The 16,389-nt window shown below is 32.6% G+C and overlaps 2 protein-coding genes and 1 long non-coding RNA gene across 4 annotated transcripts; 2 read left to right on the plus strand and 1 right to left on the minus strand.

Moving 5' to 3' along the window:
- Positions 1 to 334: 334 nt before the first annotated feature.
- LOC8277515 (bZIP transcription factor TGA10) lies at positions 335 to 7,282 on the plus strand. 2 transcript variants are annotated; one of them, XM_048380316.1, is made up of 11 exons: positions 335 to 858; positions 1,021 to 1,121; positions 1,730 to 1,812; positions 1,943 to 2,068; positions 2,260 to 2,331; positions 2,469 to 2,528; positions 2,635 to 2,712; positions 2,822 to 2,900; positions 3,023 to 3,294; positions 4,254 to 4,493; positions 6,531 to 7,282. In XM_048380316.1, exons 1-11 carry the CDS (start codon positions 554 to 556, stop codon positions 6,678 to 6,680), a joined length of 1,566 nt encoding a protein of 521 aa, XP_048236273.1. In that variant the 5' UTR covers positions 335 to 553; the 3' UTR covers positions 6,681 to 7,282. The 2 variants fall into 2 exon arrangements, with proteins under 2 accessions (XP_048236273.1, XP_002532393.3); XM_002532347.4 differs by having other exon boundaries at positions 337 to 858; positions 1,024 to 1,121.
- Positions 7,283 to 9,956: 2,674 nt separating this feature from the next.
- Positions 9,957 to 12,849, minus strand: LOC8277503 (FT-interacting protein 1). Its single transcript, XM_002532348.4, has 2 exons — positions 12,652 to 12,849; positions 9,957 to 12,549 (listed from the first exon to the last, which is right to left on the minus strand). The coding sequence occupies exon 2, from the start codon at positions 12,424 to 12,426 to the stop codon at positions 10,045 to 10,047; it is 2,382 nt and encodes a 793-aa protein (XP_002532394.2). The 5' UTR covers positions 12,427 to 12,549; positions 12,652 to 12,849; the 3' UTR covers positions 9,957 to 10,044.
- A 155-nt stretch (positions 12,850 to 13,004) lies between these two features.
- LOC125371368 lies at positions 13,005 to 14,720 on the plus strand. The gene is made up of 4 exons (XR_007217709.1): positions 13,005 to 13,185; positions 13,302 to 13,330; positions 13,459 to 13,573; positions 13,835 to 14,720. It is a non-coding gene; the product is annotated as an uncharacterized LOC125371368 (long non-coding RNA).
- Positions 14,721 to 16,389: the final 1,669 nt, after the last annotated feature.

Below are 16,389 nucleotides of genomic sequence, written 5' to 3' on the forward strand. Positions count from 1 at the left end.
AGCCAAAGGCAAAGAAAACAGCCGCCTCACTGTCTACGTGTAAGTTTGCATGGAAATGTCAAACAGTGAACTTCTCACAACAGCCAAAGGGGGGCAATTTGGTCATTTTACAGATCCACTAAAGAAACTTGGACAAGGAAGCCATAATGAAGCGGTTTCTATACAAAATGTAGAGCTGTTTTCTCCAGGTCTCCTGGTTTTTCTTTATGTTCATATTATTATTTATTTAATCTTCCATGAAAGGAAAAGAAATAAAATTGAAACAAGATATCTCAAGACCGCTTTATATGAAAATAATAATAATAATAATAATCTTGGTGTATAAAAAGTCAGTCTAATTTTTATACAGCAGAGAAAGAGAGAGGATACAAATATAAAAGAAAGAAAGAAAGAAAGAAAAAAAGAAAAAGAGTTTGTCTTTTTATTTGTATTGCATTGAATTCATTTCTTTCTTTTTCTTTGGCACCATTGAATCTTTCCTCTCTCTCGACTCTATATTTCTTTGTTCATAAAAGATGATGATCTTGAAAGGAGGAATTGAAACAAGGCGGTTATGTCATTAATGGGGTTTTCATGGGCATTTCAAGGAGTTGTAGTAGGAGAAACAGAAAATCAAGCAGAAGAAAGAAAGCTTGTTGACAGCTCTTTCATGGCTAGTAATAAGGTCATCAATAATCACTCAACACAATTAGAACATCAACAACAACAGCAACAACAAAATCATCATCATCACCATCATCATCAGCAACAACATCATCATCAATTACAGGAACATCATCATCCACATCAGCAGCAGCAGCAAATTCCTTATGGAATGTTGCAATCATCATCATCATCCTCAATCCCTGGAAGCTTTATGTAATTTCTTTAGTACTAAATAAAGCATCAAAAATCCATTTACACAATTCACTTCTTCTTCTTCTTCTTCTTCTTCTTCTTCTTCTTGCAGTCTAGTTTATTAGTACTGCAAAATAAGTCATCTGGGTACTTTTTATATAGCTGATGTACTTTTGGTGTCAGCAGAAGCAAAGATGCTGGAGCATATGACTTGGGAGAATTGGATCAAGCACTTTTTCTTTATCTTGATGGACAAGACCCTTCTGCTGTTCAAGACCAAAGACGTTAGCTCTCTCCTCTATCTCTATCTCTATATCAGAATACAATAATTTCATTTTCTTTTCTTTTTTCTTTTCCTTACTTTTGTTTTTCTGTTCGGGACTTGGGAGATTCTCTTTGGTTGTTTTGGGTCACAGGTAAAGCATGTTCAACTGATCAACTCAGTTGGTACTTTCTTTGACCAGATCCTTGCGCAGATAAAAGAAAGAAAAAAGATTTCTTTCTCCTTTTTCCTTCTTCTTCTTTTTTTCTCCCCCAATTTTCAAGAATTAACAAAAATGGTTCTCTTCTCTTTTAGAATGGATTTTTGATTTCTTGAACTCCATCACTTAAATTTGTACGATGGGTACTTAATAGGGTATGGGTTTTCTCTACCTTTTACCATTTGCTTTCTTGCTTTTTCTGTTCTCATGGCATAGAGCTATAATCGCATGACGATTCCTATCCTTCTACTCAATAGTTCATACCTCTGTTGCCTTGTCTCTTCTCTCTTTGTCTTGGGTCCTCACTTAATGACTCAATATCTCTCTTTCTCTTTTGTTCTTTTTTATATAATACCTATAAAGAGAATTAATGCGTGCAAGTATTTTTTCTGTGTTTTTTTTTCCTGCAGAGAGTAATACTGGAATGAGGCCTCCAACTTTGAACATTTTCCCTTCTCAGCCTATGCATGTAGTAGAGCCATCATCAGCAAAGGTATAATCAGTTTCATATCTAACCAAACCGTTAATTAACTTATTAGTCTTGTTTTCTTGTTTTGTGAGTTATATAACCTAATATTCTTTTTTTAATGTTTCTGTCTAATGGGTTTGTTTGGATTTGGTAGACTAATACTCCAGGATTAGTTTCTTCAGCAACTAGTGGTTCAAAGAGACCATCAGAGCCGTCCATGGAGTTGGCCAACGCAAGAAATGATGTTGCATCTGCTCCTGAACCAGCTAAAACTCTCAAGGTATAGCTAGAATATTATTAAGATCGATTGGGGCAGTACTTAAATAAAAATTAAAACAGAACAATAGACTATGGGATTTTTAAATCAAGAACCATACCGAAGTCTTTGTATATAAATTAGTTGAAAACTGAGATTCTGTGTTTTCAACTTGTATTATTAATATAAAGTCTTTGGTTCTTGTTTTATGGCAGCGTGAAGGGAACCGCAAAGGTCCAACCACTTCAAGCTCAGAGCAAGAAGGACCTAAGACACCAGACCCAAAGGTAAATTATAGATTCTTTGGTTCGCTATTTATAGCACAGATAAATTTATATTCATTTGTACCTCTATATAGTTTTTTTTATTCTTCTTCTTTTTGTTCCATTATTGAAATGTTTCTGCCTTGATCATTTCCGTGAAGACACTTAGAAGACTTGCTCAGAATAGAGAGGCAGCAAGGAAAAGTAGGCTAAGAAAAAAGGTTAGTCCATATTGGAAATTATTTATTCTTTCCAGTTTCCGAACAATGGTATATTCAACGCATAAAATTATGAATTTTGCTTCCTTTTCTTGTTTCATGATTACAGGCTTACGTTCAGCAGCTAGAGTCAAGTAGAATTAGGCTAACCCAACTTGAACAAGAGCTACAAAGAGCTAGAGCTCAAGTAAGTTAATCTAATCCTTTTTAAGTTATATATAAACCCTTTTAACATGTGCTTATCAATGACATGACCTTTCTTTTCTTTTCTTTTTTATTAATTTTTTCTTAATTAGGGCCTTTTCTTTGGAGGAGGAGGAAATCTTCTGGCTGGAGATCAAGGTCTTCCTGTAGGTATCAACAACATCAGTTCAGGTATTGGCACTAGAGCAAATCCAGTTAATTTTCTTGATTTTTAAAGGTTACTTTCCTCCTTTTTCTTTTTTCTCTTGGAAGTAAAATAATGAAGGATTTACCTTATCTTCGTTTTTGGGTAGATGCTGCTGTATTTGACCTGGAGTACGCAAGATGGGTAGAGGAGCATCATCGTCTCACATGCGAGCTTCGAGCAGCAGTACAGGAGCATTTACCTGAGAACGAGCTTAGGCTCTTTGTGGACAACTGCTTAGCTCATTATGACGAGGTGATGAACCTCAAAAGCATGGTTGCCAAATCCGACGTCTTCCATCTTGTTTCTGGCATGTGGAAGACTCCGGCTGAACGTTGCTTCATGTGGATGGGAGGTTTCCGGCCGTCGGAGCTCATCAAGGTATATAATCAAATCTTACCCTTTCCTATTAAGCAAAAAAATAAGTTTCAAGTACTTAGCAATTAGAAGAAGGATGTCCTAACATATGTGACAAGAAAATGACATAAGCTAGCGGGCACTCGGTGGAATATTAGGTCAAGATAAATAACAAAGAAAGCAGTAAATATTGGATTTGAAGTAATAATGAGTTTTGTCTTAGTAGTAATACGTACTCACATTTCAACAGGGGGCTGTAGATAATATAATAAAAGGCTTCTTTAAATTTAACTAAGTTATTATTTATCATCCCGATGTCCTGCATGGGCAGTTTCTAAATTAAATTTTTTTCTACAATTTTTCTAAGTTAGAAACCTTCCTAGTCCTCTTAGGATATAGAAAAAAGAAAGATAGGGTGCATAGAGCATGATGAGGGGATACAAATTATCAAGAAATTGTGCACGAGGCATGTAGAACGTTATAATTGCATGGCGCAACTTGTCGGTAGGATTTCAAAGAAGAAAAGATAAATAGCAAGAAAACAAAGCCCACAAAAATGATCAAATATCAAAGAATGACGAGAGGTAGTAGTGAAGGTTTTTCTACTAAAAGGTAGAGTTAGGTGTCAATCCAATAAAGTTCATGTCTGTTAATACAAGTTATGGTTATAGAGTGCCACAGAAACGAGTTGGTTAGGATAGAATTGCACGGTTCTCTACTCACTCCCCTGTCTTCTCTTTCCCTTTACTCACAATAGCTTTTGTTTTTAAAATTTTCATCTCTTCATTTGGTGTGTAGTGAATAATGTTGCAATGTTTTCCGCAACTTTCACCAAACCATCACAAACAAAGATATTTTGGCAGATAAAAGAACAGAAAGGAAAAAAGGAAAAATGACTAAGACAAGAAGAATATGATTCTTTTGTTTTTCCTTTTTTGGGTGCTTAATTCATGTAATGTCGATTTTGTTAATTGGCTTTCCAGGTTATACTGAACCAAATCGAGCCCTTAACAGAGCAACAAATATTAGGTATATGTGGATTACAGCAATCAACACAAGAAGCCGAAGAAGCCTTGTCACAAGGACTTGAAGCTCTCAATCAATCTCTATCTGATACAATAGCCTCTGATTCATTGAGCTGCCCTCCTAACATGGCTAATTACATGGGCCAGATGGCTGTAGCCATGAACAAGCTTTCTACACTTGAAGGTTTTGTTAGACAGGTATGATATTGTTATTTTATCTCTCTCTCGCTCTCTCCTCTTCCTAGCTCAAAGTTGACATAATTATAACATTTTCTGTTAAATCAATTTTCACCCACAGCTTAAATACGTGAAAATCTTAATTTAAATAACATCTTTTTTTCTTAAAAAATAATAATAATAATAATTTAGGGTTTTATGGGCCACATGTATGGATACAGTGTGGGTCCCAAAGGACAGAAATTCTGTTCTATTTGGGAAAACCTACCCCAAACACATGAACTACTCCATGTCTCACCCTCATGTGGTGGCTTTTATGGTTACATAGTATAGACAAATATATCAGCTACTACAGGAAATGTTGGGGTATTATGCATATGAACCCAAAAATACAAAAACATTGTTGGGCTATACATAATTTCTAAAAGCGACTCCTACATGTAAGTTTTCATCACACACAGTTGCATAATTTCAAACTAATAAAACTAGGTGATTATCTCAATTTCTTTTTTATTTAGTCAGCTTAATGTATATTTTACACAAAAAAATAACTAGTCAACCACACCAAGTTACAGAATGAAAGGACACTAGATTGAATTTTGATTAGAGAGGCATGCAGGGAAGACTGGGTCTTATACATGCCTTATGAGCTCAGACCATAGTAAACCTGGTTAAGGGAAAGACAACACCATGATGGTTACCAGACCCCAACCAGTACACGACAAGCTAGTCCCCACAAACATAAGTTTATACGTATCAACATCTAAAGCACAACATATCTGATCATAAGCCCATGTTTTTATGATGTCAGAGTCGTAACCGTTTGACTTAAAAAGGACAAATTAATGCAGTCCATTCTCCATAACTTCCTTTTTGACTATTGAACACCAAATCTAAGCATTCATAAACTTAGACTTCCCTTGATGATGATTATGAACATGAGAGAATTCACCATTTTTACCGAGTTAACTCACCTCATTTGTTATGTATATGCTTGCCCTAGAGCTTGAATGAATTAATTAGGTGGACCATTATTATTATTATTTAATTTTATTCAACAGAAATTGGTAGTTCATATACTTTTTTATTCCTTAAGGTTGTTTAATTTGACAACAAAAGTGTACAGATCAGAATTTAATCATTTTAGTTTTACTTTAATTTTTGGTTATAAGATATTTTCTAGACTATGATCCTAAGATGTATTAGGATGAGGTGGGCCAATTGTTGGAATGCTGGGGCACCAGCCTTTGAAAATTTAGACCTAGAATAGAAAAAGTGAAGAGTTTAATTGCATTGCATTGGTCTCTACTCTTGAACAATTCCAACTAGAAAACTTTTAATCAAGAAAATCTATCAAAATTAATCTGCTGAAAGTCATGCCAATGATAGCAATAGTAATCACCTATGTGTGCACAAGTAATTGACCATGATTTTGTGTGGTCTAAATACATGAACATCGATCATTAATTACCATCAATATCTGATGATAGTCATCTATAGAGATTTATAAGCAGAGAGGACTGGTTGAAATCAAGGAATTAGGTATCCTTTAAGTTCCAAAGTATTACTTTGTTTTCTTTCTTTCTTTATTTTTCTTATTCTAGTATATATATATATATATATATATATATATATATATATATATTTATTTATAAATGTTTATTAGTTTTGTTCCCTGTCAAACTTCTGGACATATCAGTGACAGTGAGAGGCTACTAGCTAGCCACAACTATTCACTTACATTTCATTTTCAAGGGTTTTCTTTCTTTAGCCTATTTGACATTGAAACCACTCACCATATTATCGTAAAGTCATCGTAGATAGCTATTACATGTTAAATATTCAAGAATTGAACCTAATTATTCTTTATATTGCTCTTAGAAGTCAATTAATCAAGTTTGATTTAATATATTTTTTACAGGGTTAGTTTAACGGTAGATATATATTGTGAACAAGACAAATAATGAGCAGCAAATGCGACAAAAATAAAATCTAGATTTTTGTGATATAGTTGCAGTAAAGCATATTCCGTGATTGATATAGAAACTGAACTTACAGGCAGATAATCTGAGGCACCAAACCCTTCATAGGCTGCATCAAGTATTGACAACCCGGCAAGCTGCAAGGTGTTTTCTGGCCATTGCCGAGTACTCTCATCGTCTTAGAGCTCTGAGCTCTCTGTGGTTGGCTCGTCCACGGCAAGAATAATGGAAGAAACCCTAGCTAGAACAATATATATTAGCCACTTTCATATATAAATATCTCTTCTTATCAATTATATATTTTAAAAAAGAAATACATGTCTTTCATCTGATAGAATTAATTATATATTCCTTTTGCTTACTTTCTGCAGAGATCGATGTATAGACAGAACAAAAGGTAGATTAAATTTAAAAAAAAACAGTAGAACTTTCTTTCCCTTCATTTTGGTCTCTTCTTGGATTAGGATTTTAAAATTCAGTGAAGCAATGATTTGGCAGCCCTTTTTGACTGGAAATTAACAGAGAGAAGTAACCGAAGAGGAAGAAACAGGCAGGCATTGAAAATAGAGAAGAAGGAAGAAGAAAGATTGATCTAGTTCTTTTTTTTTTTTTCTATTATTTCTTTTTTAATAATTTTGTTTGTAATTGTAAGAGTAAGACCAAAACTATATTGTTCCAGTAGAAGCCGAGTGTTAGAAAGTTTTGAAACCTCAACGTCCATTTGTCCTATTTGTGGTTGTGGTGTAGCTGCATGCATTGGTTTTTCTTTTTTCTTTTCTTTATGTAGGTTCATACTCACAACTATACAAGCTTTTTGCTTTTTACTTCTTTCTTTTTCTTTTTTGGCGTCTCTCACTTTGAGATAATTAATTAGTAGGAAATTCTAGTCAATATGTATCCATATTTACATTCAGACACTCGTGTCAAATGCTTCTGAAAAGGAGAAACAAAAAAAAAATTCAAAATTAATTAATGGGTAAAAATAATTTAATAACCAAAATCCTAAAGAATACTTGCAGAGTTGCTAAAAACTCTTGCCTTTGTTGAAAAATGGACATATCAACTACTAAAAAACGTTAAACAGAAATTTAGACAACCTAAATACAAAAAAAAAAAAAAAATAAATATCTAAAGTGAAATTATTATTTGAAAATTTATAATAAATAGTAAAGATAGATTTTAAAATTTTTTTTTTTTAAAAGTTAGATCTCAGCTAATAGAATTAGCTTGGATCTAATCAATACCAAATGATTAAAACTAACTACTTAGTTGGTTGGATCTTATCTTTATAAATTGTTTATATTTTTTATTTTTTAGTAACGTGAGATTTCTAACACTTTCCATAAGATGCAATTAAATTTTGACTTTGACGTCCGCTTATCAATTGAAATTGAAATCCCACTTTGAAACTCGAAGTTGAATTGAAACTCATCGGCAATATCGAAGTGGGCTGCTGTAACTCAACATCTATAGGAAAAGCGAGAAATTAAGAAATCGGATCAGATACAGTCTGATATTATATTAGAAATTGAATAAATTAATTAAGATAAGAGTTAAATGAATAAATGTACAACTAAATTCTATTAGTCGGACTTGGATCCAATCAATACCAAAATGATTAGAATTAACCATTTTATTGGTTATATTTTTATTCTTATAATCATTTATAATTCAAGTTAATTAAATCATTAAAAAAATTACACACATGAAATATATAATAAAATAAACATATAAAATATAAACATAAAAAAGCTTAGAAGCAGCCTACGTGCGGATGAAATAGGGCTGGGCCCATTAAACGAAGACCGCTGCTCATGTAGCAGCTACCTTCAGAATGATGATTCACATTTGCACCAACCTTACAAAGATCCCTAGTAAAGCATTGTTCATTTTCACAATAAATATTTTCCTCGACATCATATTTATGAAAATAATTTTATTTTATTTTCATATAATAGAATAAAAATTAAATTTTTAAAATAAAATAAATTAAAAGTTAAAATCAAATAGTTGACGTAACTATCTAGAAAATTTAAGTGGTGGCAATTTTATTTTTTTAAAGTTAAGAGGGGATTGAAATAAAATAAATATTTAAATTTTTAAAAGTTAAAAGCTAAAATTAAAAACTCATAGATAAAAAGCTCTTACAAATATGTCAATTAACCTAATCATATCGTCATACAAATGTTAAAAGTCTTAGGATTTTATTTTTTTTTAATATTTTTGTTCAACCTAGTGGCTAATTTTTGAAAAAAAATAAAGTTTTTAATCTTAAAAATATGATACATTTAACTTCTTTTAAAAATTTTAGACTCACTGGACCAATAATTAAACAAAATCGGTATGCTTTTTATAAAATCAATTAGGCATATGATACAAAATTAATGAAAATATAAAATAACTTCATCTTTATTTTCTTCCTTTCTTTTCTTTTTTTTTTTTTTTTTTTTCTCTTTCTTCTTTCCCTATCTTCTTCTATGTCCATTTTTAATATCTCCATACATGCAATCAATTTCTAATTTTAAAACTAACTATAATTAAAAAAACTTATGATATGTATCCTTTAATGAGTTAAGATGAAGGGCTGATGCTTTTTAAATTTAAAAATTGAGTGAGTTTTTATATATTATTATTAAAATTATTGATTTAAGGAACAAGTCTGTAAATTATTGCATTTGAAGATGGATAGCATTTGTAGATACAGAAAGAATGGATATGGAGGATGAGAGAAAAAAAAAAGAAAAAAAAAAGAGAAAGGATGTTATTTTTATCTTTTCCTCAATGTTCTATGACGTTTCTAGCTTATGTAGCAAAAATGGGTTTAAATGTATTACTGCAAAACCAATGGGATTGCTGAGGTTTACACAGCAGATTATAGTGTCATTTCTCAATTTTTGAAAACTAAATAATGAATTATATATATATTATTAAATTTAATTTGTTGGTTTTTATTTGATAGGGGGAGGCAGGGACGGCGTTGAAGAAGAGAGTTGTTCTCTGGAAGCAGTCTTCTTCTTCTGGTTTACTTTTGGTTGCTGGGTAAAGAACAGGAAACATATTGATAAGAATGGTGTGAACTGAAAATGTCTATGCGAGTAAATTTTATTATTTGGTCTGCTTCAGTGTGCGCTGTGTGTGTAATGGTATGGGTTCAGAAGACTCAAGCATAGTACACCGCAGACATGCATATCTTCAAGGATGTGGAATAAAAAATACATGGGTGACAATAGTCTTATCCGTGGGAAGAACCTTCCTTCCATTTTTCAAATTTGTGATGAGATGGCCCTCAATGTGATCATTATGTGTCCAATCATATGTAACAGATAGATGTGCTGTTTCTGAAGTGTTCTTGTTTGGATCTATGGTGTCTATTTTAATTATGTTCATTTCTCAACCAATTCTGGAGCTTATTTGTGAGAGGGGTTTAATGTAGTGAAAGGGAGAATGAAGTGTTAAATGGCCGTGGTTGCTAAACAAATTACGTGAAAGAAACAAAACAGAGTCAGAAATGATAGTTTATCAGAAACAGATCTAAGAAACATAATAGAAGCTGGAAAGCAAACAGGAAAGAAACTTTCTCTTTCTCCTTTTCAGAGCATGCTGTCAGCTCGAGATGGCAATCTCCTGAAGAAATTGCTTGGAACCGATGGTAGCTTGCTTCGAAACCTTGGATGTCTAAGCCAAAATAAGCCTGCAACTAAGGCAATTATCTTGAAAGGTGTAATATAGAGAACTACAGCTGCAATAAAGCAGAAAATTACATAGAGGCTGGTTGCTCTTGGGTCTCTCCAACTAAGCAGAGCCTGAAATCGCTCCCCTTGTGTAGCCATATCTCCCACCACTGTCTGAATCCTTCCTGCAACACTTCGAAGTCTGTCATACCTCATTCGTGCTACATCTTGCTGCTTTGATGTAGGGAAAGTGTCGAACTCCTCATCTAGTTCATCTGGATGAACAACTTCTGCGCATGATAGTTTTGTGTCCATATGAGGTGGATGCCTAGGTCGGAATCGGTAATTCCATATTCCAATCAAGAACATATATAGGAACATAGTCGGAAGAATTAGCTCTGGATAGCAGATTAAAATGAAAAACAAAACATGAACTAGGAGAGTAGAGACCGGATTCTTCCACGTGCATACTTCACTAAGCCACTTGCTCATTGAAATCACACCAGAGAACAATGAAACAATTCGGAAGAAGTTAGCTTTGCTTCTTCTCATGCTCCACATGTGAGAATCTACATCCAGCATATACTCAACAACTTCTTTCCTTAGTGGAGGCTCGGCTCGGCCGAGCCTTACAGCTACAATATTCATGGCTTGATATCTTAAACTGTCAAGCTGATTTACAGTGAATGGATGCAAATAATGCATTTTTGGTAGTAATGGATGCCCGTAGAGGTAAATCATATTTGCCAGAGATAGGCAGGTGAACCTAACTGCTAGTTGGAGTTCTCCCATCTTTTTCAGTCCAGATGGTTGCAGAACAAGAAGTGGATAAGAGTGTGTGTATATTCGATCTGTTTCAAGGGTGGATAGTCGAATTCTTACCTTTCCAATTCTTGAATCGCCACGACCTCCACCACCTGAAGCTGGTTTTTCAGTTCCACCTAAATGGCAGTTGTCAAAAACTCCTATTGTGATCACTGTGCAAGGATCATAGACCTCCCACGTATATTGCTCATTCCACTTGGGATTGAAGCTTTCGAGGATTGTTCTAGTTCGAACCCACTTTAATCCATACTTGGCTACGCAATAAGCATCAGTAGTTCCTCTACCTTCTTTTGGCTTCATTGGAAGAAGCCCTTGAGCACTTAGGATACCAACTTCAAGAATGCCAATAGGGTTCTTCCACAGCTGCCTAGCTGTTGGCCGCTGGTCGCTTATGTACATTGTTGATTCATCTAGTACATGGTAAGCACCTTCAAGACAGACTCTGAGATGAACTCTGCTTGAAAACTTGAGCTCATGTCTCTTGTCTCCCTCCAAAGCACCGAACCCAAACCTTTCAAGGTTATACCATTTAGAGTGGACAGGTCGGTGATCTAATCGTCTCTCAAAGATGTGAAGGGGCAACATTAGCCTTCCCATAACTTCATCTTTTGCAGAGGTCGCCTTATTTTCTACAGTAAGTACCAACTGTTCCTCAAAAGGTTCAGCTGCCACAAAAATCAAATCTTCATTCCATGTTGGGTTGAACGTGCGAATTGGGCATAGCTTGGTTTTGAGTACCTGGTTTCCAACTTGAGCCTTTACAAAAACCTGTGGCATTTGGCTTCTGTCATGTGGTTCTACATCCTGAGCTTCAATCACATTGACTCTGAGATACCAGAGTTTTGGTGATACATAAACTTTTGATCGAACATTGTAAACACCTTCTCCTTGCACTGTTGCAGCATCTGAATGCCAAGACTCAGGAAAAGCTTCATCAGCTTGAGTTCCCATCCAGACTGCAAGCATTACCTCTCCTTTTACCTTGCTATCCTTGTGCCGGTCCTCTAATCTGTACCACAGAGGTGCTAAAGGGCTATCTGGTGGAACCCTTGTAGGCACTTCATGCATGTCGAAGACTACCTTCCCGATATAGTCATCTCTTCCAACCATCTCTCTGTCTCTAACGAACACTTCAAGAACTGAAGACTGAATCTTGTCCTTCGAGAATGCAAAGACCTGGTTCCATTCAGGGTTGATTTTCTTCTCAAAATGCTTTGTTTTTCCTCTGTAGTTGCCAAGTTTCACTTCTATATACGGGTCAATGTTTCCAGTTACAGGGTTTGTGGGAAGATCTTTGGCTTTGACAACTCGAACATAGAGATAAAACATCTGCTCAACAAGATCATAGGTGCTTGTAGCTCTGTCGCTGCTAATCCATCCGCCTCCTCCACGTGCTCCACCATGTGGCCATCGTTCTCCAAGCTGAGGCTTGGTATCCTTCAGCTTGAAGTCCTCCTTAGCATCTAGAGGATTCATTGGCACAAACTTGAGTGCACTTCTTTTACAGAATGTTCTTGTAGAAAAGCAAGCAAATGCAATTTTGAGCTTTTGGAAATCTGGAAGTTGAAGTATCCTTCACTGCTCTTGCAGCTTTAGTGGCTGAAGTAGAAACAGCAATATCAATATTCAATAGTAATAGAAGTATATTGTATAAATAAAGGACGCCAACACTAAGTAGTTTGATTACTGTCTAGTGATTACCTTGGTAAACAAGAAAAACTCTTTGAACATTTATATCTTGACAGTGAACGTCTCTGCAAGCAAGTAGCAATCATGAAATGCTCCTCTCAGTAGAGTTTTGTGAACTTCAAGAAATTTGGGTTACTTAAGGAGGATTTAGTGCATTAGGAAATAGGAATTCTGGTTTGGGAAGACAACTCCTAAAAAACAAGTGCAGATGTTATTATCTGTCCTAAGGCTTGACATAAGAGCATCTGCCAACTCCACTACCAGCTTGACATAACCTTTTTGGCTGCTATCAATAGCAAAGGAATCTTCATTTTACGGGAAAAAAGATTAGAGAAAGAATGATCAAGATTTTCATAGAAAAGAAAGTGACTGCTACACGAATGTAAGCTATTTTTTTGCAAGAGGAAGTGTAATGGGGAAGGCGTATATGCTTTGTTTAAAAAGCATATATGGACACTGGGATGGTGCATAATTAGCCATTTAACAAAAGGGGATTGATACCCACTCGAGAGGACAAAGCGAGCCTTTCTAGATTTTCTAAACAAGGTGAACTGGTGGATGTTTACTTTGATAGATTAGATTCTTTTCTTTGTCTAATTTATCAAACAGAGAACAAAATTTAAGCTATGCACATTGTCTTTCTCTTCTTTCTCTTTCTACAGATTACAGAACTTTAGCATTCGAGGCACAGGTGCACATACATTTTCGTTTGAACCAAAAACAAAAGAAACAAAAAGCATACGAGGCACCACAATTATGGTAACTTTGCATCAGTTAAGACTGTTCATGTGTGGACTGTTATCTTCTTTCTGGTTTCAGGTACAAAGTCAATGTGAAGAGAAAGGAGGCCAAACAGATGATTAAAGTAATTATAAACAGCTAAAGTAGCATGGTGACCTTCAGGAAAGCAAAAGCAAAACAAGAAAGCTTAGGGGTGAGGCCTTACTCATAAAGATGCTTTATCTAATATTCTCCATCTTTATTCTTCTTTAATTTAATTTCTTGCTGTCACTAGTACTTTTCTTCATATAAATAAAATTTTGTTTTGGGAAAACCCAGTTCCATAGTGCTAGTCAAAAGCTTGTTAGTGGCCATAGAATCATGAAATGGGCATAATTCTTTGTGCTTGATGTAATTTAATTGGATCATAGATTAGGTACTAAACATTTTTGAACCAAGAAATGTCCCTTTACAGAAGGAGGAGGAGCATCTTCTGCTATATAATAATGATGGAATTTCGTATGCGCGGAAGTGATGAATACAGCAGAGTAGATTGATTTGCAGATGCATTCTGTACTGTAAAGATTTGAGATGATTGTAACTTTCAATTACAATTATTGCAGAATCATGCAGTTGCTGTCTTTCTCAAGGACATGAGTAGACTTATTTTGCGGTTCTTGTATTTGGAACATCATGATTGCTTAATCACAAACGTTTGATTAATTGCATGTATGTGATTATTTTAAGATTATCAGGTTCAAAAATGTTATGCTTGGCATGTATTATAATAATAATAATTATTAATTCTCTGGGTTAAGATGCTTTTGACATTAAAAGAAGGAGTAACTTTATACCATATTGGCATAACAAATTGGTCTTGTGCTCAAGTTTGTGATTGGTTATTTGGGGTTACGAATTTCCCACTGATTCAGCTTTTAATAAAAGAATTTCACTTTTTTTTTTTTTTTTTTTAGAGAGAGGGAAAGGAAAAAGAAATACTTTCTGAATGGCACCATACTTCATTGCAGCCAGTATTAACTATTTGTTTTGTATTTGAGTGCAATTAAAAAAATATTATATGATTTCGAAATTTTTATTAGTACAAATACATTTTTAGATTTATTTTAAGAGAAGGGGAATTTATTGAAGTGTATGTAAAATATTCAGGCATCACTTAAGCTTTGATTTAAAATCAAATTCAACATATTTGAACTGAATTATATGACATAGATAGCAGGAAGTATATGATATATGTTTTCTATTTGATTGCAAATTGATATTTTCTAAAATCATTAATTATATATTATGTGCCAAAAGTATGTTATTATTATTAGTAATTATGGATGGGTGGAGCGAGAGACTTTTCCTTTTATTTATTTACTCTTTTTAGAAAAAAAGTATATATTTTATTAATAAGAATAAATAATTATATCTTAACATAAGAATAAAAATAAAAATTAAATATTAAAAAGTATATATAAAAATATTTATTTAATAATTATTAACCGGGTTAATAAAGTAACATATTGTGAGCCTATTTGGTTCGGTTAATCAATGCAGTTGATAGCTGATGGTTGATAAACTAAACTGTTTAGTAAAATCTTATTAGTGATTGTTGTTAGTATATTAAATGACCATTGATGATATAATTCATTGTTAAATAATATCATATTATATTCAATGTTATAAATTAATAAAAATAATTTATAATAGTTAAAATTATTATAATTAATTTTCTTTAGCTTGATTATGTTTATTATTAAAAATATTTTTAAAGTTATTTTAAAAGTAGAAATTTAAATTTAAATTTCTACTAATAAAATTTTTTGATTTTAAATACCATAATTATAAACATTACAATTATTTAATTATTAAAAATAATTTTAAAATAATAATTATTTATTATAAAATAAAAAAATTTAATAATATAAGATCAATTTAAAATTATTATTAATAATTTTTAATAAGAATAATAAAATTTAAATAAATAAATAAAAACTAAATCAGCTATCAGTTGATAAGTAATATAGTCTACAACTTTTCTAGTTTATTTTTGTTAATAAGGCTATCGGAAATAAAATATTTTTAATCGATTCATTGTGTTAGTTTTGTAACTAACTAATAAATTATCCTACTAAGCATGTGATGTCCACGTCAAATAGATTTTTCAATACATTTAGATGTAGACTTCACATGCTTAGTAGGATAGACTATTAGTAAATCGACATTATTGATATGGTAAATCAATTAAAAATATCTCATTTTCAATGGCCTCATCAATAAAAATATACTTAAAAAATCATAGATACTCTAATTTGAAAAAAAAATACTCATAAAAGAAAGAAAATTTTAAAATATTAAAGCCAATTAAATACAAGGTACAAACATTTAGTACTAACATAATAATTTACTTATTATCCTTAATTTAGACCAACTGTCTAAAAAAGATTGTTTAACTATAGCAAGAGCAAGGAAAATTAATAGTCTGTTTACTTATAGAAAATTATGTCAGTTTTCTAGAAACTTTTCAATTGAAAACAGAAAATAGAACTTTGTGTTTATTGGTGCTATTTTTCTAAAATGAAATAGAAATTTTTTTTTTATATTCTTAAAATTATAACTAAATTTTGAAAGACTTTTGAAAATAAGTTTAATATATTTTCTATATTTTTTTTATATAAGAAGTCACTTGTTTTCAAATGAAAACAATGAGTTTTCACTTCATTTTTTTCAAGTCTATTCTTTATACTTAAAATATTATCTAAATAGAAATTTTTTTTTTAATAAAGTAAATATGTTTTACAAATTTTTCAAATTTTTTTATGAACATTTTCCTTAAAAACTAGAAAATGAAAATGAAAAAAATTCTGTACAAATAAACAAGCCCTAAATGTTTCTTATCGTAATCCTTTTTATAGCAAAAATATGTGTGTGCTCTTATAAAAATAATAATAAATAGAGAAATTTTTTGTATAATTTGAGTGTGTATGAGTAATAACATGAATGTCAACATCCATTTTTCGGATTTAG

This window comes from Ricinus communis, chromosome 10 (genome assembly GCF_019578655.1).
Source record: "Ricinus communis isolate WT05 ecotype wild-type chromosome 10, ASM1957865v1, whole genome shotgun sequence".
In the NCBI taxonomy this organism is placed as follows: Eukaryota; Viridiplantae; Streptophyta; class Magnoliopsida; order Malpighiales; family Euphorbiaceae; genus Ricinus; species Ricinus communis.